The following is a 24,357-nucleotide window of genomic DNA, read 5'->3' on the forward strand; positions in this document are numbered from 1 at the left end:
GCCCACCCCTCGACACCGACCGTGGAACCAGGCTTGGCTCGGGACAGGCTGGCCCACAGGCATGTGCCTACTCGCCCCTGTCCAGAGCTGCACCAGCTGCCCACCACCTTCCTTCTGAACAGACACTCCGATACTTGTTGAAAGACATTTTATTATCAGTGTTCCATTCCATCTACTCAGGGCACTGGATGAGATGGCAGCTCAGAAGCAGAGAAGCTGGCGACGAGCCCCCACCCTCCCGTGAGGGCCAGGAGTGCATGCTGACCGCAGGGGGCACGCCAGAGGGCTCTGGAAAGCACGCACACAAGTCAGACCACAGGCCGTGTGGTCTCCCGGGTGCACACGGAGGGGGCCCAGACTGCACAGAAGAGGGACCCCACTCCAGCCAGCCCTCACAGGACCTGACACGGGGCTTGAAGGCTCCCTCTCAGAGATCCTTCCCTCCCACCCTCCGAGGCCCAGCCCTGGGGAAAGAAGTCTGAGACCAACTCAGGGAGATGGGGAGGAGGGTGCGGCCTGGGGGCACGAGGAGTCCGCGGGAGAGGACAGAGGGCGGGGGCCAGGGTGAAGGGCCACCCCCTGCACGCAGCAGGGACACTACATGGCAGTAAGAGGAGAGCGAGGCAGGACGACGCTAGTTAGAGACGGAGGCGGTGGTTCAGAGAACCGTAGTGTTGTTCTGGATGGCGCGCTCCCGGCCACGGTCAGTCAAACGAGATGAGCTGGGCTTCACTGCCCTGCGCTGGAGGGCCCTGTGCGGGTGGTGGCTGGGCCACAGGGGGTGGCTGTTGGGGGGGTCCCCCGGAGGGCGCCATCTGGGGGGAAGGCACAGGAACCATCAGTCCTCCTTCCCCAGACCCTGGCCTTCCCCCCAAATAGCTTCTCTCTAGAACACCCTGGTCTCAACCTTAGTGCTCAGTCCTTGCAAAGCCCAGTCCACGCCAGGCCTCCCTCCTCCCAGCTTGTCGTGGGTTCCCTATTCTCGTCCTGCCCCAGCGGAGACCCCAGGAGTTCCCGACCAGTGTCCACGGGGCTGAGCACACGCGTGGTCTGGACATCTGTGTGCGTGGCTGCATGTGCCGGCTGGGAAGCAGTCCTGGCCTGCACGGGCTCCTCCTCCCAAGAGAGCCCCACCATCGTCCTCCAGCCGAGCCGCCGGCAGCCCTGGGAGACACTCACCTGCTGGTACATAGGCTGCTGCCCCGCGATGTAGGGCTGCTGCGGGGGTGGCAGAGGTGCGTCCTGGCTGGGGAGGGTGCTCATGAGACTCTGTGAAAATGAAGTGAACCCCATGTGAAGGAGCCCTGTATGCCAATACAGGAGCGTTTCTGACTTGGAAAATCAAATGCCCACCAGCTAGGAGAGCCTCCCGGTGGGGAGGGGGGGTGGGCAGGAGGCCGGGGCCTGCCCAGCGCTCCCCCAGCCTCTTTTCCACGTGGACACCCCACGCGGTCTCTCACCTGCATGCCGTAAGGCTGATAACCCATGGATACCGACTGAGTCCCCATGTAGCCCATGGCGCCGGACTGCGGAGGCTGGGACATGGCCGGGAGGCTCTGGGGGGCCTGGGAGGCCACGTTCTGTGGAGGGAAGCGTGTGATGGGAGAAGGGCTGCGGACCCTCGCTGGGGAAGGGAGCCAGCCCTGCCCGCCTACCTGATAGCCCTGTGTCGGAGTAGGCTGGTAGGACGAGTAGGCGGGGCTGGCGGTGGGCCCGGTGGGGCCCTGGGGGGCTGCCTGCGCCCCGGTGGCCCCTGCTGGGTACATATAGGCGCTCACCATGCCGGGATCTACGGAGGGAGAGGAGCAAGCTCACTACCCTGCAGGGTGACTTCTGGAACCAACTTCACATTTCACATTCTCACAAAAGGAAAAGAAAACAAGGATGGGAGAGGAGCTCTAGTGCTGAATGCAATCAGAAAAAATGAACCAAACTATCGACGGGGTGTAACAGGACGGCACGGGAGGGGCGGGGGAAACGAGCTCTCGCACCTTCTGAAACTCAGGGCCTGAAGACAGGGGACTACAGACCTAGTGAGCCCAGTCAGGAGGACCTCTCCCCAGGGGCTCGGGCTGGCTTTCCCGAAACTACTTTCTGTGTACTCCAGGAACGAACAGATCAGCCAATGTGGGGAGGATACAGGCACGGAGAGGGGAGGAAGCCCCGGGCCGGATCACCGAACCCAGGTCTGCCGTCCGCAGGCGAGCCTTGTGTGTGCGTACACACGTCCTCGTGGGCTGCCGCAAGGGCCTGGCACGCAAAGCACACCTGGGCCCCAGGTGCTGAACAACCCCCACTTCCAGGACTAGCGGCTCCCTGGACAGGGGCTGCCTCCAGGGCTGAGCAGCGACAATGTGAACACAGAATGTGGGTAGATGGCCCAGGAGCCGGCCACACCTGGGACCATCTGAGCCATGAAACCAGTTGTGAAATTTGAATAAAATGGGTCCACGTGGATGTAAATGACGAAAGAGTAAAGAGAAGGAAAAGTGCTTCCTTACAGTGAAAAAATAACGGACCAACAAGAGAGGAACGAGATGAGAAAGTCACTGGGTGACAACCGTTATGACAGCCTCAGACACGACGGAGAAGACGCTAAAGCTAGCAGGTGACAACTGAGGAAGAACAAGGCTGTGTGCAAGTCTCGTCCCGACTGAACGGTTGCTGCCACCGGCCAGCCAGGCCCTTGCAGGAACCCCGGGAGGCCGCCTGCAGCCTCGGGCCAGCAGCCGGCTGTGCCTTCCTGCTGAACACTCCAGTGCCCAGGATGGCCGGTCAAAACCCAGCCACGGAGACCAGACACGGCCCAGTGAGGGCTGGTCTGCAAGACAGCAGGCCAGTGCTCTTTGAGGAGTGTCACGAACACAAAGGCAGAGAAAGAACATTCTCGATCAAAGATGAAAAGCAGCCAAACAGTTGAAGACAACAGCCATGGGGTTTCCTGTCTGCACAAGGGGTGTTACTGGAACGGTGTGGGAGAGCTGAACCCAGCGACAGGTGAGGTCACATGCTGACCGCGCTTGCAGCAAAGGGCATCATAGCCGCCACCCACTCTAAAAAGGTTCAGGGAGGGCGCCTGGGTGGCTCCGTCGTTAGGCGTCTGCCTTCGGCTCAGGTCATGATCCCGGGGTCCTGGGATCGAGCCCCGCGTCGGGCTCCCTGCTCCGCAGGGAGCCTGCTTCTCCCTCTCCCACTCCCCCTGCTCATGTTTCCTCTCTCCCTCTCTCTCTCAAATAAATAAAATCTTAAAAAAAAAAAGATTCAAGGAAAAAAGTCCACGTATACGTGTGCATGCACGGCTGCATGTATGAAAGGAAAGTGCAAATGTAATGAAATATTGTTTGGAAAATCTAGAAACCCTTTGTAGCGTTCAACTTTTCTGTAAAACTGAAATTACAGCGAAACAAAAATGAAGGAAAACATAGTAGTCTGGAGCTCATCTTGGCTGCTGGACACCTGCGCCCACCCCATTACCTGCTCCGGCCCCAGGCATGCTGGGGTAGGGGCTGCTGGCGGCGGGGGCCGGCTGGCTCATGTACACCGTGTGCATGGGGGAGCCCTCCACTGAGCCTGCGGGGCTGAAGGTGCCCGGGAAGCTTGTTGGGCCCGAGGGCTGGTACAGCACGCCCCCGGCCGCGGGCATGGCCTGGAGCTGGGGACAAAGAGAGACGGCCGTCAGGGCATTCCTCGGTGGCTGCAGCCCCTGGCTGGGGTGGGCCCGGGGTGGGTGCGTGCCTGGGCGTAGGGCAGGGAGAAGGCGGGCATCTGGGCACGCATCTGGATGGTCTGCTTCTGCTGCTCCAGGCGCAGCTGCCGCTCCTTCTCCTGCTCCTGCAGGCGCTGGATGGCCAGCTGCCGCTGCACCTCCAGATACTCCTGTGGGCACAAGGCACCGTCAGGGCTGTCCACGCCCGCGGCACCCCCCACGGGGGGCCGGCCACCACACCTGCTTTTTCTGCCGCATGATCTCCAGCTTCTGGGCCAGCTGGATCTGGCGCTGGCGCTCGGCTTCCTCAGCTGCCCGGCGAAGCTTCTCCCGGTGCTCCTCCCGCAGGGCGCTGAGTGCCCCCCGGGCATCGCGGATCTGCGCCAACTTGTCCTGCAGCCCCTCGTAGTATACTGCGGGGAGAGGGCAGTGCCAAGAGTGCGGGGCGTGGGAGGGGAACACTGGCCACCAGGCCTGCCCTCACCCAGCCAAGAGCCTGCCTGCAGGGCACAGCTGGCATCTGGGCTCCCAGGGTCAGGGCTGGGGCCGACGGTCCTATGCTTAGTGGGACACTTCTCATCGCAGAGACCACCTCCCGCGTTACCCACGGCCCAGAGACGGACTCTAGAGAAGCTGCTGCCCGCGGGGTAGTCCCACCCGAGGCCCTTCCCCGTGCCCACAGCGAGTGGCCAGCACAGATGCTCACACGACAGCGCGCCAAGGGCCCCCCGGGCACCGCGGCACCTACACCTGCGCTCGTCCAGCTGGTTGAGCAGCTCCAGCAGCTGGGGGTGCATGCTGTTGATGGACTGGAAGAGGGACAGCACCGCTGAGTCATTGGTGATGCTGCGGCCCCGCACGTGGTTGCTCTTCATGCGGTTGACGAAGGTGGTGACGGCATTCTGCAGGGCCTTCAGGAACTGCGCATGGCTCTCCTCCGACTCCCCGTTCTGGTACTGCTGCTGGGGGCAGGTGGGGGCTCTTGCGGAGCAGCCCCTTGGGCGGGGCACCACCCACCACTCCAGGCACTGAGCTCTGGGCTTTCTGCGCAGGACTCGATCCTCCCAGTGGTGCTATGAGGGAGCACCCTTAGCACCCGCTTTGACAAATGCAAACACTGAGGCCTAAAGAGGCTTAACTCTTGCATTTGGGCGTGGCGCTGGCCAGGACAGAGCTGGTTGGAGCTCGGGCAGCCTGGCTCACAGCCCCTCTGCCCCTACCCTGCAGAGGACCTGCCTCCCTCAAAGAGGCCCCGGTCTCTCAGCCCAATGACCAACAGAGCCCAGAAGCGCCAGGACAGAACAAGGACTCATCCAGGTGATTCTGGGCTGCCCTAGGATATTCCGATCCATTCTAGGCAGCAAGTGGCCAAGTTCTGGACCACAGCCAGCCAACCCAGAGACGTTCCATCGAGAGTTCTGGGCTGGAATGGCTTGCCCCTGGGAGGTCGCTGTGGGTAGGGCTTGGCCCCATCAGGAGAGCTGCCTGTGCGGGGCCCATGAGGGAACCACAGCTTACCTCACCAAAGGGGCCGCCGGAGGGAGCTATGGGCTGAGAGTCTGTCTCTGGGAGGGGAGTCTGGAAGAGAACAGAGAGGGTGAGGGGGTCATCCAGCCTATTCCAGGCCCCCCCCCCCAAACAGGACTGTGGGCCAGGAATGCTGAGAGCAGTGCACCTCCAGCGCGTTGGCGGGGACTGCATGCCCCTCCACGGGCGGGGCGGCCGGCTCCGTCAGGGGCGCGGGTGCGGACGGGGTAGGGCTCTTGCGGGCCTCCTCCTGCTTCTTCTCCCAGTAGTTCCGGTTGAGGTACCGGGCGAGCTGTGCACACAGCAAGGGTCACTCCCAAGGGCCAGGGAGCAGCAGGGGAAAGCAATGCACGTGGGGCACCCTCACCTCGGGGTCGATGTCCTCAGCCAGTGGCGCCGACGAGGTCTGGGGAGACACAGACCAGAGCAGCAGTGACCCATGGGCTCAAACATGTGCCCAGCTCCTCCCAGGCCGTCGCTCGGGAGGCTGGGATGCCACCACGGTGAGAGTGGACCCCAGGCACTGGCCAGTCTGCCCGAGGGGCCCCCGGGGCTCTGTGACTGAACAAGGTGCAGGGCAGTATCCCGCCAGCCTTCCTTGCAACCATACCGCCGGTCCCAACGGTGGACTATTCTTAGGCCCTCAGCCACCCGGCCCCACCCAGAGCCCCGCAGAGCTGGCCATGACTTCCTGAACCTTCTGTCTCACCTGCCACTCACCCCCTTATTTACAGAGAGGGCCAAGGCCAGAAAAAGGCAGGCCACCTTCGAGCCCAGCGTCTGCCCGTGTCCTCTCACTCTGGGGAGGTCTCCAACCTTCCCAGTGTCATCCTCCCCTACAGAGGACCCCGACCTGGAGCGGAGGGCTGGGGAGGGCCAGGCTGGACCTTCACCTTCCCCAGCTTCATCAGGCCATCCTTTCTGGGGCAGCCCTCCCACCCTCCCGCACCAAAGCGTGGCCCAGCCCGGGAGGGCGCTCACCACAGGTGAAGAGTACAGGCTGCTGGCCGGGGGCGCCGACGAGGCCACGGGCGCGGGCTCCGCCTTGGGGTATGTGGCAGCAGCATACGCGGACTTCTGTCTCTGCGGGCGAGGCAGGAAGGGTCCTGGTGCAAGGGGGCGGACCTACCACACTCCTCTGCCCTCCCCAAACATCTCGGCGCACCCCCCCAAGCCCAGCACGCCTGCACCAGGGGAGCTCCCCTCCAGCTCACCATCCTCTCCTTCTCCTCGGCTTCCGACTGTGACAGAGCCAGGGCCAGCTGCAGGTCCTCCTCCTCCTGCAGGGCCGTCTCATCCCGCTTGGGGGGCAGCTAGGAACAGACAGGCTGTGAGCAGGGCCTGGGGACGAGGCACCCCCAGGGACCCGGGGCCAGTACCTGGGATTGCTGGGACAGGGGGCTGGTCAGGTACTCCGGGGGCAGCTCTGTTGTGGACGACGCCTTTCCTTCTGCTTTCCTGGAAGCGAGAGGACACTGGGTGGCTGAGCACCATCCCCCGGCCCCCAGCATCCCCACAGGTGCCACAGGCCACGCTCTGGAGAAAAATTGGTCCCTCCAAGCAGCTCTGTTGCCTCTGGGACGCAGGACCCCAGGCAGGTCACCCGGCCTAAGCCCCAGCCCCCTCTCCTGGAAATGAGGTTCAACCACGGGAAAAGAACTTTCCAGGGAGCGGCCTGGAGGCACCACCTAACCGCGGGAGGAGTTCCCATTGCTGACACTGGGAGCCGGACAGCCCGGGCCCCCAGAGCGGCTGCACGGAGAGAGACAGCCTCATCCTGGGATCGCACCGGGAACGCACAACCTGACTCTAACCACAAGGCCCCAGACCCAAACCAAGGGGGGCGCCACACCAGCCCAGGCCCGAGAAACGCACACGTCGGGACAAAGAGGCTGCGTGAAGATCTGGGTCCTGGGAGTGCAGTGACAGCCACCTGCCGTGTGCCGGGGGCCTGGGCGGGCCTGGCGGGGGCAAGACTGCCGCAGGACATGACTGGGACTCGCTGGAACCAGACGGGAACACAAAGCAGACATCACGTGTCCTGGTCGGACGGCTCTGCTATGGTCTCAGGAGTACACGCTTCTTGGGAAATGCACACGGGGGGTTCGGGGATGGGGTACCTGCAGCTCACTCTCAGAGCTTCAGAAGGAACAAGATACGCGGGAACACCCGTGCAGATGGGGAAGGGAGACCATGCGCTTGAGCCAATCGCCCACAAGGCCGTGTCAACACCGAGGGACCCGGGAGGAGGCCGCACCCCGCAGGGCCTGCTTCCCACGCCCGCATCTTTTCTCTAAGTTTTACTTCCAAGCTAAGAAGTTAAAAAGCAGACAAACCAAACAACAACCCCCAGCAGCTGGCTGGCAGGTCCTAGCCCTGCCCCCGGATGGCCAGGAGCAGCAGCCCGGCTTCAGGGAGCACACCCGGGCCCCCAGGGCCCCCAGCAGGGCACCCACCTGTTCAGCTGCTCATAGCAGGGCTCGCACACGCGCACCTCCTTCTCGATGCCGAACTTGGGGATGGTGGAGCACTTGGAAGAGCATTTGCCGCAGAAAATCTGACCGCACGCCCGGCAGTGGTGCTGAGATATGGAGCGGGTCAGGCTGTGGCCCCCTCGCACCCCACCCTGCCCACCACTGCTCGCCGTAGACGCCGCTAGGCCGGGCCCCCAGGGTGGGCAGACGGTAGGCCTGCGAGGCCACAAAGACCCTAGGGAAATGGCACGTTTCCAGGCTCTCAACTGCAGCCACCGTTTGGGGGAAAGAAGCCAAATTAAAAAGAAAAGTTCCTAAGAACCCCGCACGAGTTGCTTGGAGAGAAGAGGCTGTGCTGACAGTGGTCCAGTGAGTCTGCTCAGAAGCCCTGGCCTCAGCCTCCACCATCGTGGTCTGTGCTTCAGGAGGGAGGGACGCGGTGGCTCGAGGGCCCAAGTGCACAGGCTGTTAGCCTCGAGAGGCAGCCAGGGGGCTGCGGGCCCCGGCAACACACACCCGAGCCTCCCACAGCCCCAAGCTTGCAGTGTTCCTGTCCCCAGGGGGCTGCACCCGCGCCCAAGCTTTGTCGGACGGCACAGACCACCGGGCTCGGGACCCCTTGATGATCCTGCTCACCACGGAGCTAGGAGCTGGAACTGCTCCTTGCACCATGAGGCCATAGCCAAGAGAAAAAGGATCCTGAGTGGGTTCAGTGGCCCCCTGGGGACAGCCGGGGGGGGGTGGAGTCGGCCCCGGGGTGGGCACACTCACCTTGCGTGTCACCACCCCGAACTGCACTCTGCAGCGGTGGCACTCCTCAGCATCCACCCAGTCGGGGGCCTGGGGGGCAGGCAGAGTCAGGATCGCACGGCCCCCACCTTCCCGGCCAAGATCCCTGTTTCCCACAAAGGGGACAAGACCCCAGTGTGGGCTCCGGGGCTGAGGTCCCAGTCTGCAGATGCGAGGCAGGAGCCCACCCCGAACAGACTCTCCTTTCTGAAGGTGTGACCGCAAAACCCCCCGCAGCTCGGGGTCAGTATTTGTCTTAACTACGCGAACCCGTCACCCGCAGCGCGAAGGGACCTTGAGCTATGTTCCAAACTGAGCCTCCGGAGGCACGGCTGCACGTCCCACACGTGTTGTTTTTGAGACAAAACGGCAGCTCACCCACCGATGTTCCCCACAAGCTGGGACCCAGGACTTCCCTTCTGCTTCCTCAAAGCAGCCGAACTCCCAGAGCGGCCGGCCAGCTCAGTTGGAAGAGCCTGTGGCTCCCGACCTTGGGGTCATGAGTTTGAGCCCCATATTGGCTATACAGATTACTTAAATAAACTTAAAAAAAAAAAGCAGCCGAACTCCTAGATGGCCAGCGCCCCGTGAACTCACTCTCTCTGCGGCAAACATGGCGTCGCTCTCCTTGAACTCCGGGAAGACGTGTCCTGGAGAAAGGAGACCACGGTCACCACCAGTGCCACTCCGGTATGCGGGGCTCTGACAGCCTCAGCTGTCCTTGCCCGGTCTGCCCCGAGACCTTCAGGAGCCACGTCCTAGCTCTGGGCAGCCACCTCCCCAAGCACACCTACAAAAGGAGGCCCAGAGCCCCCGGGCAGCAAGCTCAATGACCCAGCACCAGGCGAGAGTGCCTGGGTGCGTGAGCGGGCCGCCCCATCCCAGGGCACGGGGCCTGGCCTCATTCGCACCCCATCGAGGCTTCACAGATCTTCCCTGGACCTGCTGTCCGGCTCCTGGCCCCAAACCCCAGCCAACTGTACCTCTCAGGACTCTTAAAACAGATTCCCAAGCTTTTTGGAGGCACAGGCTCCTTGAGAATTCCACGAAGCTTTGGGCTGTCTCCCCAGGAAAGTGAATGCAAGCATACACCCGCCATCCCATGTCCAACATCCAGGATTGAGGGACTGAGACCAGCTCACTGACATGGACAGAACCTTCATCACAAGTCTCCATGGGGTCCAACTCGCCCGTAGCCACCAGATGCCGCCCCTGCTCCACGCCTCATCTCAGGGCCTCTGCACAGGCAGGAGCCGCCCCAGCAACCCCCCCCCCCCAGCGTGAGCACTACAGTCTGAATCCGCTGTCCTCCTCGCCAAGCCCCAGCAGATCTGTGTGGCTGCTGCAGCAGCTGGGAGGAGCACAGATGAGGCCTTGAAAAGGTCCCCCGGCTGTCACAGCCCTCCGAGGATTTCCCGCCATTCTCGGGGCACCCCAGCTCCCGCCTGAGCTGCTCTGGCAGGCTGGTCCCTCCTGTGCCTTGTCCCCAGTCTGTGATGGCCCCGGGGCCTCAGAAGCGAGGCCTCCAGAGGATGCTGGCTTGTTTACACGTTCAGCTCTGGCACATGAGCTGCCTGCTCTCCAGGCCTCCACCCACCCCTCGTGCTAAATCAGCCCCCAAGAGGCGAGGCCCCCGGCTTTACTTCCTTCCTAGGACCCACACTCCGGACTTAGCTCCTCTGCTCAGTCTTTTCACTTGTGTGTTGTCCACCACATGCCCCTGTCCTGCCCTGACTGGGCGTGAAGTCGGGAAAGGCAGGGGCTCCAGAGCCCAGAGCAGGCTCCCACCGCCGCTGGTCATGCAGTATGGTGCCATCCCCCTGCCCCGCACAGGGCGCACCCCCAGCCCCCGCCCAACGCACCTTCCACCTTCATGATCTGGTACGTGTCCTGGACCACCTTGTACTTGGGCTCGTTCCGGAAGGCGTGAGCCCAGGCCTGGATCAGATACAGAATCTTGTTTCGGACGTTTACTTCCACCTGCCTCTGCATAGAAACGAGGACGGAGAAGGAAAATGGGAGACATGGAACACCAGAGATGTCTCAGCATGAGGAAGCTGCAGGAAGACCCCACCACTCTGAGCACGTGGGGTGGGCAGAGGCAGGGAGGGCCCCCCGCATGGGGCACCAGGGCCATGCATGGACCCATTACCCAGGCCCAGCCCTCCTCCATGAAGCCCGGTCCCTGAGGACAAACTTGCCACAGCGGTGTGCCCACTCAGGGCCTGACTCTTCTTTAATGCCCTGGGAAAAGCTGGGGAAGCCCCGAAGCCCGGTTCCCCAGGTCCACTACGCTATAACCACCTGCTTCTTCCTTCCCTGCCCCCAGGAGCTTGGTCAATGTCAGGGGCCCCTGAGTCTAAGCCGGTGTGGCTCCAGCAAATGCCAGGCTCCATCAGGCAGCGCCCACCAGACCCATGCTGAGGGAGCAGATGTGCAGCTGGCCGCCCTTCCTCTGGCCACGGCCAGCCTAGGTGGGCGGGGGCAGGGGGGCAGGGGGGCAGGGGGGCAAGGGGGCAAGGGGGCGACTGCCCCAGGAGCCGCCCCACAGGCAGAGCCACCACTTCCACCAGCTTAGAGCATCATCAGTTACGTGCCTAGAGCTCTCCCGGGGACGCTCAGGAAGATGGCAGGATGAGAAAGTTGCTCCGGGGAGATGCCAACTAGACTCACCCACTAGGCTTCTGGTTCTTTCCCTGTGATCCGTGTCCGGTCGGTGGACCCCTCTTTCCTATCGTGACCCTCCCTCTCCAAGGGGGGACTGACTGGCTTAGACCACATGCAGCACAAACAGGACACAATTGCAGGACACGAGAAGCGAAGGGTCTGACCCTTCTACTCTTTCAGCCTGGATGCAGGGTCCCCAGTCAGGGCCCAGCTCAGGTCCCAGATGGGCTCTCAGCCATGTGAGGCCACGGACACCCACACAGGCCAGGAAGCTGTGGCCCCGCCCCCCAATGTAGCAGAGACAGTGTCTGGGGCTCCGCTCCTTGGCCGCCGCCCCGGTCGCCTCACCCCTGTGGGACGGGTGCACCCCTGTACCGCCCTCTCTGCGTCACACAACCTGCTGGTGTCACCACCCACATCATAATCCCTGCAGGTGGGCAGCGCCAGCCTGCGGGGCCATGGACGGTGGCCTGTGCAGCATTCTCTCTCGGGGCGCTGGAGGACTGTCCCCCCTCTACAAATGGACGCTGTGAAACCCACTCCCAAATGTGTCCCTGCTGTGTCGTGTCCCCCCAACCTCCCTCCATAAACATGTCAGACTCACACATCTCCCTGCTCAGAATCCTGGCTCTGCACATGGGACCCACCCAGCCGCCCTTCGGGGCTCCCCCCAGGCCTCTGCCCACACCCTCTGCTCACAGCCACCCACACATGCACAGCTCCTTCCCCTCCTTCTCTGCAACCCGGGGAGACTCCAAGCCCTGCCCCTGGGAAGCCTTCCCTGACCCCCCAGGAAGAGCAGGGTCTCCTCTGCATCCCCAGCACAGCACTCCGGTTCGCTTCCGGTAAAGCCCTGACATCATCGAGCTGGGATTCGGGAGGTTCGGGGACCACCAACACCCACCTACCTGTCCTCAGTCCTGCCTGGCCCTGCCACCGCCTCAGGGGCCAGCAGAGCCCCAGAAAGGCACAGGCACGGCCTCGGGGTAACTGTGTCCTCCCCACCGTCTGGGCCTCACTGCCTCCCCTCCAGGGCCCACCTTCAGCAGCTCCTTCAGCTCCTCCATGGTCTGCTTGTTGGCCACCTCATCGTGGACAGTCTGGCCGCAGTTCTTCACCACAGACTCCATGACCTGCAGGACCCAAAAGGGAAGTCTCGAGCCCTCGGTCCCGCCAGGGCTAACCCGCCTTGGACAGGCCCCTCGGGCAACCTAGCCCATCAGAAGAGTCCCCGTGGCAGCTCTGAGTCAGGCAGCAACCAGCGCTGTATGTGCCCCTTCTAACTCCATTTCTTACCACCAGGGACAGAGACCAGGGTCAACCTCAGGGCCCTGAGTCTGTAGCTTCAGGTGCGGCAGCTGAGGCACTGTCCTCCATCAGGGCTGCTCCTACCTGCCCTCACGCCCCAGGCAGCTGGGCAAGGCCCCAGGGTCATGCTGTCTCTGCCATCTGGACACTGGGGCGGGCAACCCTTGAAGTGGCCAGAGTGCAGGGATCTAGTTACCTCCAGAGCATACAACGCCACGTGAGGATTCTTGTCGTTGACTTTCTTCTTGATGGAACTCACGGCATATTTGGCTCTGAAAAAAGAAACGTTGGTAAAAGAAAAAAGATAAAAAATATTATCTTAAAACCCAAGTTGAAAAAACCTCTGCCACCCTTTGGTCTTCAAAATCCTCACGCAAATATTAAGTACCTCCAAGCAGTACAGAGAAAACCCTTTCCTTGTCCCCAGATCCCCAAAACCCCAGCGTGGAGACCACTCAATTCTCCTCCTAAGACCTAATGTGGTCGACGTCCATCGGGGCAGGATACTGCGGGATCCTGGAGCATCAGTGGGCACCAAGGGAGCTGGGAGTGCCATGCTGCCACCCCCTTGCTTCTGAGCAGGCACAGACCCTCCTCACTTACTGTGTGTCCCCCTGGCGGATGAGGTCACAGATCTGCAGGATGGACTCCCAGTCAGTCTCCAGCAGAAGCTGGCTGGTTGCTTTGTCTACAGCAAAAACACACCATTACTGGAGCTTGTCCTCTATGATTCCCTGGTCGGTCCCAGAGCTCAGAAACAGAGAGAAAGGACCGCCTCCTTCCCATTTAAAACATTTGGACTGAACGGAAAACCCCGTGAAAATCCTCTTGATGCCTGATAATCATGAGAGTACTGTCCTTTCCAGAAAAGCAAACAGCTTAAAAAATACTACCGGCACACCTGCTGTACACTTGATCCAAACGCTTTACGTGATCACCGAGTTCTTAAACAATCTCCTGAGCAACGTCCTAATCCCATCGTCTTCATGACAAAGACAACGAAGCAGAGAAGTGAGGTCACTGCCCAAAGTCACACAGCTTGCCGGGCCAAGCCAGGCGGGGTTCCACACTGCACTCTGCCACCTCAACCCTGAGTCTCTGGTTTTCCCCACGTTTAACCTGTCCAATGAGATCTCAGCGTGGGCAAGGCTGGAGAAGATGCAGCCTGGACTCCAGTCTTCTGCTTCAAGTGTTTTGTGGGATGAACCCAGGAATGACCTCCAGGAAGTATTCTTCAAACAACACCTGTGCTCTCTTGTATGTCACGGCTGGCTCACACACACTATGCTCTGCTCCCCCAGCCCTGCTGACTCTCCTCCCTGGAGACACACCGGGGCTCTAACAAGGTGCGTCCACACATAGTACTGATGTGGTAGTAACTTCTGGATTGATCTTTGGAGGACTGAACCACCCCTCAGCATGCATGTTCTCAGAACAAGGAAGGTGCCTCATATGAGGTCTCCTCCAAAACCACATTCAAGGAAAAAGCAGGGCAGGCTCAGACCAACCACTGGAGCACCCAGAGCACCCACTGCAAACACAGAGCCCACCAGTAGCATTGCGGGTGGAGAACATGCCCATAAACATCCATCTTCCCCTTGCTAAAATTGGTGACCTCCAGAAAGCTCATAAAGGATCAGCTATCCACGTCTGACAAACAGAAAAACCACCTCCCTAAACCACCGAGGCCTTCCCGGAGCCAGTGGGGGAGCCAGTGGGGGAGCCAGTGGGGACACGGGGCGGGCCTGCCTCCCAGGGAAGCAGAGCTCAAAGAGCCTGGCAGGTCCCCGGGAGGACACTGCTGGTTCCACCCTTTGGAGCCCAAAGTTTGGGGCACCCTCAGTTCCCCTGCAACCTAGGATTTTTTGGGGCGAGGGGATCTATTTGACTAGGTCACCGTTTCCGTGACTCAGGACTCGTGGCCCGCTCAGTCAGGCTTGTGGCTCCGGGGGGGGACCTGCCCGCCCCGGCACAGGAGCAGAGCCTCGAGCACGGTCGCCGCGAGCGCGGGCCCAGCCCCTCCGCGGACCCTCACCCGCTGGGGTCGGAGCCCGCGCCCAGCGCCCGGGACTGCCAGGTCCCTACACCGCCGGCGCGCCCACCCACACCCCGGGCCCCGGGGCCCCGGTCGCTTTGCGGCCGCCCCCCGGCTCTGCTCCCGGGCCGCCGGCCAGCCGCGAGGGGCGGGGGCCGCGTTACCTAGGAGACGCTCGAAGGTGCCGCTGCCGCGCCCCATGGCGACCCGGTACCCCGACCCGACGCCGCTGCGCTCTCCGCTGCGAACCGGCGCGCCCCCGACTTCCGCTTCCGCCTTTCCCTCGGGCGCGCGCGCGCGTGCGTCACCGGGCAGGGCCGGGCCGCGAGACGCGAGGAGGCGGGCTTTTTCGCTCGCCCAGACGCTGTGCGCCGATTGGGCTGCAGGCTGCACATCTTCGGACGGTGAGCGCCGAGAACCAATGAACAGCTCGGACGTGAGCCTATCCAATGAGAGCGGGGTGGAGGGCGGGACTTGCGCCGAGCTACGGGTCCCGGGTGGGGTCAGGGGCCGTGATGTGTCTCCTTCTGGGGGCCTCGGGCGTTGGGAAGACGCTGTTGGTGAAGAGACTGCTGAATATCCTTCCGCGCCGGGCGGGGGCCAGGAGTGCGGGGGCGGGCAGGGGACCGGGGCGGGCGTCGGGGTGCTCCGGGGGAGCGGGGCTGGGGTCCCGGGAGCGGGGTGCTGGGTGGGTCGGGCGGGTCCGGCCGCCGCCCGCGTTCTCTGCCCGGCTCGGGATCCTTGACTGCCCGCACAGCTGAGCTCCGGGGATGGGAAGGGCGATCTGGGCGATCCTCCGCCGACGCGGCCCACGGTAGGCCGCCCCTGTCCCGCAGGTTTAGCAGAAACGGGTACCCTTGACGGTTTGCAAAGCGTTTTGGGTGGTTTTAAGTGGAAGCTGGAGTCCGGCGGGTCAGTGCGTTAATGCAACCCTCGGGAGGTGAGCGGGGTGTCACGGGAAGGAGCCTGCCTGCTGGGACAGAGCTGCGGTGGACGTGGGTGCATGGCAGGGGCCCCGAGCCGCCCGCCCCTCACGCTCTTCACACTTTCTCTGGTCGCCCCAGAGGCGAATCCCACTGAGGGGTGTTGGAGCGCGGCCACAGCCAGCTCTGAGGGTTGGGGCGTGGACCTTTGGAAGCTACTTTAGCCTTCCTTGCTTAGGGTTGTGCGTTAGGGTTTGAGCCCTTGAGAACGGGCGTATTGTGTAAAGGGCAGTGCATGTTCCTCTCCAGGAGTTCCCAGTGGGAAGGAGCTGTGTCCTTAATGCTTCCTGGTTTTTTCCACAGGTGGGCACCGACCTTACTGACATCGTGGTTCCAAGAAAGATTACCATCCGGGAGCTGGGGGGGTGCATGGGCCCCATCTGGCCCAGCTACTATGGAAACTGCCGTTCTCTCCTGGTAGGTCATGATCCCGTGAACTTGTTTAGGGATCGTGCAGTGCTGGACCTCACTCCGTACAGGCTGGAGTTTGGGTTCCTGGGCTAGTCAAGGACTTCCTTTTGGGAATGCAGCTTGATCCCTAGCGCTCCTGTTCGAGAGCTGACGGGAAAGCTCATGCGGGGCTCCAGACAGAAGTGTTTTTTCTCTGCCAGCAACATGCTTGCTCTCTGACATGTTTCTCTGCATGGGTTCTTATGGTTGACTTCTCCATGCCTTGTCCCATGCTAGCAAGGCCTGTGCCCCAAATCCCAGGACCCGTCCTGGGAGCACGGATGGCCACGCCAGTAGAGACCCGTGTGGGTGGAAACAAGTGACAGCAGGTCCCGCTCATGCAGCTCATCTCCCTTTACTTCTGCTGCCCCCAAAGTTGTTTCAAAGTCATCGTGCTCTTCTGAGCCAGGTCACGACACCCAAAGAAGAGGGTTTGGGAAGGACGGTCTCCCTCACAGGTGGCACTGGTCTGCATTTTTTTCCCTAGTTCATGATGGACGCGGCTAACCCCACTCAGCTGTCTGCCTCCTGCGTGCAACTTCTGGGTCTCCTTTCTGCGGAAGGACTAGCAGAAGCATCGGTCTTGATACTCTTCAATAAAATGTACGGGTCTGTCATCCTGGAGGAGTGTGGGGGTGCCTCCCCCCACGAGGAGTGCCCTGGAGCAAAGCCAGGAGGGGGTTCATGGGGGGTACAGTGGGGGTTGGGATCGGCTTGTGGCAGCCCAGCCTGACAGGGCGCTTCTTCCGCTGTAGCGATGTGCCCTGTTACATGACCGTGGAGGAGATGAAGTCCTTGATCAGACTCCCGGACATCATTGCCTGTGCCAAGCAGAGCATCAGCGCAGTGGCAGTCAGCGCTCACAAGGGCACCGGCTTGGCAGAGGTCCTGCACTGGCTCCAGGACACCCAGGGGACTGACAGCTGACAGCTGCCCCGCAGGAGGAGACCATGACGGGCCGGCCCTGTGGAGGGCCCGAGGGCCGCCCTGCTTGGCCTGCAGTGACCTGGATGACCCAGCACAAGCCTAGGGGATGGGCTTCTGGCCGGAGTTGCAGGGACGGGTAAACTGAGGAACCCTGGTTGCAGAAAGTCCTGATAGCTGGCCTCCGAATGAGAAGATCGTCCCCAGGGCTGGGAGAGGACAACAGGCTTGCAGGGTGGCTGGGCGACCTGCTCCCATCCCGGGATGTATTCCCTTCCCGCAGGTGTTTGGACTGCACAGCCCCACAGGGCTCTCTGTAGAGTTTCTGACAGGCTGATGATGTGACCCCCACTGTATGAGGCCGTTGTCATGGAAAGAACTGAGCCTGGAATCAGGACGAGAAGGGTGTTTTCATTAGTTCATCTGCTTAGTGCACGTTCGTCGCCGGGGAGGGCATAGGGATCCCGCAGGTAGGCGAGAGTGGGGGCAGCTCTGATAGAGCATGGGAGGTCCTGGCAAGCTCACCCTGATTTCAGCTGAGGGGGTTTGTGGGAGGACTAGGGTGTATTCGTGTCCTAGGGCCTCCATAACAAATTGCCATCTGGCTTAAAACAATCTAAACTTAAGCTCAAAGTTCTGGAGACCAAAAAACTGACAGGAAAGTGTCAGCAAGGTTGGTTCCTTCTGGAGGCTCCGAGGGAGGATGCATTTCTTGCTTCTTTTCTGGCTTCTAGTGGTTGCTGGTACTTCTCGATATAATTTGGCTTGTGACTCGAACTAAACCCCTGCCTCTGTCTTGATTTAGGGCCCACCCTAAATCCAGGATGATCTTGAGATCCCTCGTTACATCTGCAAAGACCCTTTTTGGAAATACGGTCATGCTTGCATGTTCCCAGGGTACAGGGAGAGGTCTGTGTGGGGCTACTGTTCAGCTCACTGCGGTCGGTTAAGAAGCCCTTCCCAGGTGTGGTTGTGCGTTTTCTGCAAGCGGCTTTCTCCATCTCAGCTGGCAGTCAAGGCCAGTTGGGCCGCGAGGGAACGCCAGGCATCTGTGCCATCCCAGCGTGCAGCGCAGTGGCCCGGCCTCAGCCGCGGGGGTTTCCAGTTGGCCCCGTTGTTGCAGGGATGTGTGTTCACGCGGGGGCTGTAAATGATGCCTCAGAAAAGCTCTCGCAGAGCCTGCAGGGCTACAGGGGCTCCAGCCCCCCCCGACCCCCCCACCCTGTGGAAGCGCTCCTCTCTGGGAAGGTCGCGCAGCCGCAGATGCGAGCGGCCTCCACCCCGGGGGTGCAGTCCTTGTGGATTTCAGACAACTTGGCACCCCCGCTTCAGAGAACTTCGACACAGTGCGTGCTCAGCAGACAGGCACCTGGCTCCATCTCTGGGGGTGGCCCCCAGCACGGGGCTCCTCTGATTTGGGCCTGGTGACATCTCACGGTTAAGGCAGCCTGGGCTGGGTTGGTGAGTCTTCGGGACACTCTGACAGGCCTGCAGTGATTTCATCCTCCGTGTGAGCTACGAAGCTGGTTTTGAAAGGCAAACCCCCTCCAACCACGATGCCTTTCCACCTTCCTGCTTTCGTGCCACGCTCGGCCATGGGTCCGGGAGTGTGTTTCTCAGGGGCTGCGTTCACCCCGGTCTTGCCGTCCTGCCTACATCCTGGAATCCTACTGCGGGAAGCATGCCAACCACTGAAGGGGCGGCCGTGCTGCCCACCCCACTGGCACCTGTGATCTGCCAGCACAGTGGCAGCCAGGGTCCCGGGCACCCAATGCGGGGCACAGCCCCCCCCCCCCCGAAACACACCCCTGAAACACTAGCCCTGGTCACAAACACAGCTTCAACTCAAGTTTTTAATTTGGAAAAAACCAAACACAAAACACTGTAAAGGATGCAAACAGGGAAAGGCAAAAAAGGATCCCATGGAAGCACACTGCCCCACACTTTCTGTAGGGCCACCATGGCCAAGGCTGAGACGTGGTAGTTCCCGCGCTGTCTGAGCCCGAGGGAGAAGCCAGGTGCTGTCCTCACAAGGATGAGCAGCAGGATGCTCTCCTTCATGTTCCACTGCCGAGAACCCTCCAGTATCAGCACCCCGCACCCAGCGCCCCACAGCTAATCACACTGGTAACATCTGTGTGCTCCCTCCTTTGGCTCTGGTGGGAGAGTCAAAGCTTGCCAGGCCCTGCTGTTGGCAGGAATTCCCCACGTAACCCTTTCAGCCTCGGGAAGGTCCCGGGCCAGGGTTCTGTCCTTGCCCTCAAGCTGCTTCAGACCTGCTCTTCTTTTCCCCAGAGACTTGAGAACACAAACCTCCTCTTAAACCCACTGGGTGTGGGTGGTGTCCTGTCTCCATATCCCACTGAAAGCCTGGGTGAGCTGCACCTGCCCCTGCAGGGACGAGGTGCCAGGAACAGGTCCCGGTGGCCTAGACCCTGACTCCTGACCCCCCCTCCGCCCCGCCCACCCCGCTCCGGCCTATGCTTCCAGCCGAGCTGCACTGTTGAACACACGGAGCTTCAGTTAGATTCAGCTGACCAAGTCTGCAGTGTCTCCAGCGGACTGGCGTTGAAGGACAGGATTATGGGATCGTCCCCCCTAAAGCGGCCCTGGGTTATGAGAGACTGGACCTGTGTATTCAGAACACAGCTGCGATGAACGATGCTAGGTGTGCCCGACTAGCTGTGTCCCAGATGTGCTGGCCACTCTATGGACACCTGGGACAGATCATGCTCTGTGAGGGACAGCCCAGCAAATGGTCACTCACAGAAAAGTCCTCTTAGGGAGAAAAAACGAGAGAGCAAAGGCCCGGAGCCCTCTTCTGCACTGGAGAGCGAGTACTTGGAGGGCCTGGGAGTCCCAGCATGTGTTCCAGGCCATCTACGTCCTCCCCAAACCCAGGTGTGGAGGCCCTGGTCTCGCCGTCACAGATGCGTCTCTGCCTTCCTCCTGGAAGCCAAGTGGGGGGAACAGGGCAGCTGCGGTGACTGAGCCCCCTGCCGCTTCTTTAGCGCCCTGTAGGCCTGCACGGCCCGCTCTCTCTCTTCCCCAATAATCCGCTGCCGGGCCAGTGACGTGGTCAGAGGCTGGGACACGCCACCAGGGCTCAAAAGCATCCTCAGCATCAGCGATTTCTTCCCAGGCTAAAGAACAGAGATGGAAGGTTGAGGCACAGTTGGGGAAAGAGGAGAGAGAAGAAAGAGCCCATGTTGGTCCTCTAGCTGTATGCCCAGTGAGAACGTGGCATCCCGCGTGTAGGCCCCGGACCACACGGCCCTGGGGGACAGCCAGGGCAGCTGCCCCTGCTTACCTGACCCCGACTTGTGCTCGTCCTGGGCTGGGCGGTCAGTTCTGGGGGCTGCAGGGCAACCTCGCCAAACTGCACCGTGTCTGGAGAGGCAGAGGAACACAACTGATGCCTCTGGCCACGCAGCCACCCATCCGCTGCCCCCCACTGCCGAGGCATAGGCCCGGGGCCCACACGATCACTTCAGGAGGACCTACCTCGGAACAGCTCCCGCTCCAGCCCTTCTGCGGCCTTCTCCTCCCTCCGCCGCCGGACTCTATCCAGCCGCCGTTTCTGGAAGCTGGGGAAGAAAGCACAGTGCTGTTCAGATTCCCCAAGTCTCATCTCATGGGACTCAGAAGGCGGAGGTCACCCATGCCCAGGAGGTTGCCCCACAGCAGAGCCCAGCGAGCTCCTGCCAAGTCCCCACTCTAGCGACCGCCTGCCCCTCACAGCCGGGTGCTCAGAAGAGCAGGCCTCCGGGGTTCCAAGGCCACATTCTTGGGGGGGGGCGACTGTGCCCCCAGAGCACCTCTGACGGCGTCTGGAGACGTTCTGGGTTGTCCCAATGGGGGGGGGTGCTCCTGGCACCTCGGGTAGAGGCCAGGCTGTCGCTCCACACCCTGAGCGGCCCCCACCCCAGACAATCTCTGGCCCCACGCGTCGCCTGGGCTGCTGCATCTGAAGGGTCTCGCAGAGCAGCGCTGTGTTTGGGGGGTGGCTGTGGCCCCGGATGGTGCGTGGTTCCGGTTTTCTGTGATGTACTTTTCGTCACTTGGCCCGACCACGAGCACAAAGAGCGCTCAGATGCGGCAGCGCCCCGGGACCGCAGACCATCTCCGACTCCCGCAGCTGTGACAGACACTCCGACGAAAGCTTGGGTCCGCCCACCTCAAAGGCTGCAGCGGTGGCAGAAACATCTCAAAAAGCCCTTGTTTGTCAAAACCACCTCCCCGCCCGCGCCCACAGGCCCAGGGAGGTGGCACAGGGCTTCCTTCCCAGACTTCTCCAGGGCTGAGGGGCAGGGGAGCTACAGCGGGCGGTGGGCTCCCTCCTGGTGCCAGATGCCGCCCTCAGGAGCCCTGCAAGGACTTTATCCGAGCCCCCACTGGAGATGCCGGTATCCCCGCTTTACAGATGAGGCACTGGAGCTGAAAGAGGTCGCAGGAATTGTGTGGACGGCACAGCTGAAGGCCCTCAAACTTCTTTCATGGAAAGGACCCCAGTCCAGGTCCTCGAGGAGGTGGTGTCAGCCAGTCAGAAGCAGGGGAACCCCAGAGCTGCGTGGGATCCCCCAGTGGCCAGCAAGCCTTCCTGAGGGACCACCAGCCTCATCTTTTCCCCTCTCTCTATTGCAACTGGCCAGGGTGGGCAGCAGGCCCTTGACCTCATCTGGCTCTTGGGCCCCTTTGATGCTTTCCCAGAGAAAGGCAAAGACAAATCTGGCCCTTCAGAGTTCCGTGGGCTCGGAGACTCCCTGAACCCCCAGGGTTGAAAAGCTCTGACGTAGAGAAAAACAGGTTTTCACTTCTCTCTGTGCTCCCCCTGAATCGGGGTGGGGTGGGACTCCCCCAGGAAGAAAACACTATCGATGCAGAGAACGGTCAGGGGACCCCCAACCCCACTCCACTCACGCTTTCTTCCGCTCCGACTTCTTTCTGGGAGCTTCCTGCACCTCGGGCTGCCGGGCCACCTGGTTCTTGCTGAGGAAGAGCACGTGCTGGGCCTCCTCCTCCATTCGCTGGATATAGGCCCTGTCAGACTCCCACTTCCTCTGCTGGAACTTGGGGACAGCGATGTCCGGCTCGGCTCCTTTTGCTTCCTTCTCCAGCGTCTTTCTGAAGGCTGCCTGGGCTGAGACCAAAGGGAGAGGTCAGGCAGTGTGGTGCCAGGCTGGCCAGGGCCACAGGGAAGGAAGACCAGACTCAAGGGGGGGCAGCTCGGACACCCATGTGGATGGGAGCCCCACAGCCCACTGCTGCAAGTCACAGATGTCCACCACAGCTTGGTTGAGAAAGAAAATAGGAAAGAACCTGAATGTTAATCATCAACGGGGGACTGGTTGAATAACTACCCTATCTTCATGCGAAGACTTCACTGCACAAACCCAGAACATTACGCAATGCACAGAATGAACATGTAGCTTTCCTATCCTAAGTATGTGAAAATGTGCAGGATATTTCTCTTGGGCAGGCACAGCAGAAAATGAACAGCGCTTTCTTTTTTTTTTTTTTTTTAAAGATTTTATTTATTTATTTGAGAGAGAGAATGAGATAGAGAGAGCACGAGAGGGGGGAGGGTCAGAGAGAGAGGCAGACTCCCTGCCGAGCAGGGAGCCCGACGTGGGACTCAATCCCGGGACTCCAGGATCATGACCTGAGCCGAAGGCAGTCGCTTAACCAACTGAGCCACCCAGGCGCCCTGAACAGCGCTTTCTTTCAGGGCAAAAGAGCAGGATTCAGAGACAGGGAGGGAGGCCGTGCTGTCCATCATACTGTACACCCGTTTGCTTTACCACGTATGAGTTTATGTCTTAAATCACCAAAAACAAGAGCCAGCTCCGTAAAGCACAGTTCAAACTGTGGTTTCTTCTGCTGGGGCCGGTGTGCATCCTCTACTTCTCACCTTCCCTGCCTCTTTCTGTCACCGTCTCTTTGATGCTCATACAACCCCCAACGAAAAGCATGAGGTTTACAAAGAAATTATAAAACAGCACTGATGGGGCGCCTGGGTGGCTCAGTCTTTAAGCGTCTGCCTTCAGCTCAGGTCATGACCCCAAGATCCTGGGATCGAGTCCCACATCGGGCTCCCTGCTCGGCGGGAAGCCTGCTTCTCCCTCTCCCACTCCCCCTGCTTGTGTTCCCGCTCTCGCTGTTTCTCTCTCTGTCAAATAAACAAATAAAAATCTTTAAAAAAAAAACAGCATTGATGTAAAAACAATCTCATATTTGGGAAAACAAATGTAAATACACAAAACACCATCATGCTGGACTCCATTCTCCAAAATGCCCCGAGCGTTATCTCTGGCAGAGGCTGACAGGTGGCTACCCAACCTGGCCCCGGATGAGGGGTTGGAGAGGTAAGTTTTCGGGGGGGGGGGGGGTGTCTGATCAACTCCCTCCTTAACCTCCAGAAAACATCCACTCTTTCCCCCCATTGTTTCTGCACTCCCGTCCAAGAAACGGCCGTTTCTCACTTGCAAGAGCTTCCCTGGCCTGCCCTGTCCACTCCCTCAATTGTTACACGGGGATCTTTTCTCAAAGTCAGTCTGAACCCACCATCGCTTCTGATGGATCTCCACTAGTTTGGGAGGGGAACCAAAAATCCTAACAGGAGGCCCCAGGGGCTCCTTCTGGAGCCTCATCCGAAACCACACTGCCACCTGCTGCCAGCCACCTCTGTGGCCCTGGTGACATCAGCCTTCTGTCAGTGCTCCACAAGCTCCTGCACCTTCAGACTGCTGGGTGTCTGTGGATCTCTGCTGCCCGAAGCACGATTAAACATTTAGGCAATTAAGTGGACTGGGGCACACAAAGCTGTATGGCCACCCAGCATGAGCCTGCACGTTACCTTGTTTCTTCCTCTTTTTGTTACTGATGGGATTTTTCATCTCCTGGCGGCTCCTCATAATCTCTCGGAGCCGGAAGGGGATTTCCTGCTCATCCCGGTTCTTAGGCTTGCAATTCACTTTCTTTTTTTCTTTGCTGGGAGCGAGAACAGGAGGGTGAGACGCGTCCTAAGTTCAGCATAAGCAGAATCGGAGACACTGAAGCCGAGCCTGGAAAGCGAACCTGGCTGCCGGGGGCGCCGGGCGAGGGCGCATCCTCCCAGGAGACTGCCCCTGACCTGGGTTCTCGCAGGTCGCTGGGGGGAGGGGCTCTCCCGGAGCCCCAGGAGGGCAGGGACCGACCCTGGAAGTGGCTACTGCCACGCCGGAGACCCTCACGCCTCCGCTCACCCGGCCGAGCCTCCCGCGCACCCACGGGTAGGGACTGCGGGGCGCGGAGACCTACCTGCGCGGTCCGGGCCATGGCGCTGAGCGCTGCTTCCCCCGCAGCTCCTGCGGCCGCCCCTGCGGCCGCCCAGGCCCCCCAGGCCCCGCCGGCCCCACGGGCGGAGCACCTCGGCGCCAGGGTCCAGCCATCCGCACACCGCGGGCTCCCAGACTAAACCACTTCCGCCTTTCCGCACAGTCCCGCCCCACGATC

At 61.0% G+C, this 24,357-nt stretch overlaps 3 protein-coding genes across 4 annotated transcripts; 1 reads left to right on the plus strand and 2 right to left on the minus strand.

Annotated features, from left to right (window-relative positions):
• Positions 1-131: 131 nt before the first annotated feature.
• Positions 132-14,787, minus strand: HGS (hepatocyte growth factor-regulated tyrosine kinase substrate). 2 transcript variants are annotated; one of them, XM_035025786.1, is made up of 22 exons: positions 14,671-14,787; positions 13,075-13,159; positions 12,668-12,743; positions 12,204-12,296; positions 10,359-10,482; positions 9,094-9,146; positions 8,479-8,547; positions 7,690-7,814; positions 6,613-6,691; positions 6,448-6,546; positions 6,215-6,316; positions 5,601-5,639; positions 5,382-5,525; positions 5,225-5,284; positions 4,455-4,665; positions 3,947-4,119; positions 3,736-3,876; positions 3,475-3,652; positions 1,656-1,789; positions 1,461-1,580; positions 1,180-1,269; positions 132-815 (listed from the first exon to the last, which is right to left on the minus strand). In XM_035025786.1, exons 1-22 carry the CDS (start codon positions 14,705-14,707, stop codon positions 705-707), a joined length of 2,343 nt encoding a protein of 780 aa, XP_034881677.1. In that variant the 5' UTR covers positions 14,708-14,787; the 3' UTR covers positions 132-704. The 2 variants fall into 2 exon arrangements, with proteins under 2 accessions (XP_034881677.1, XP_034881676.1); XM_035025785.1 differs by having other exon boundaries at positions 4,455-4,668.
• A 204-nt stretch (positions 14,788-14,991) lies between these two features.
• On the plus strand, positions 14,992-17,280 carry ARL16 (ADP ribosylation factor like GTPase 16). Its single transcript, XM_035025789.1, has 5 exons — positions 14,992-15,082; positions 15,262-15,320; positions 15,793-15,906; positions 16,427-16,542; positions 16,695-17,280. The coding sequence occupies exons 1-5, from the start codon at positions 15,022-15,024 to the stop codon at positions 16,864-16,866; spliced, it is 522 nt and encodes a 173-aa protein (XP_034881680.1). The 5' UTR covers positions 14,992-15,021; the 3' UTR covers positions 16,867-17,280.
• A 1,406-nt stretch (positions 17,281-18,686) lies between these two features.
• CCDC137 (coiled-coil domain containing 137) lies at positions 18,687-24,329 on the minus strand. Its single transcript, XM_035025788.1, has 6 exons — positions 24,163-24,329; positions 23,720-23,853; positions 21,784-22,003; positions 20,368-20,450; positions 20,174-20,253; positions 18,687-20,006 (listed from the first exon to the last, which is right to left on the minus strand). The coding sequence occupies exons 1-6, from the start codon at positions 24,291-24,293 to the stop codon at positions 19,788-19,790; spliced, it is 867 nt and encodes a 288-aa protein (XP_034881679.1). The 5' UTR covers positions 24,294-24,329; the 3' UTR covers positions 18,687-19,787.
• Between the last annotated feature and the right edge of the window lie 28 nt (positions 24,330-24,357).

The sequence above is a fragment of the Mirounga leonina genome, unplaced genomic scaffold, assembly GCF_011800145.1.
Source record: "Mirounga leonina isolate KUSES-001 unplaced genomic scaffold, KU_Mleo_1.0 Mir_197, whole genome shotgun sequence".
NCBI classification, from domain to species: domain Eukaryota; kingdom Metazoa; phylum Chordata; class Mammalia; order Carnivora; family Phocidae; genus Mirounga; species Mirounga leonina.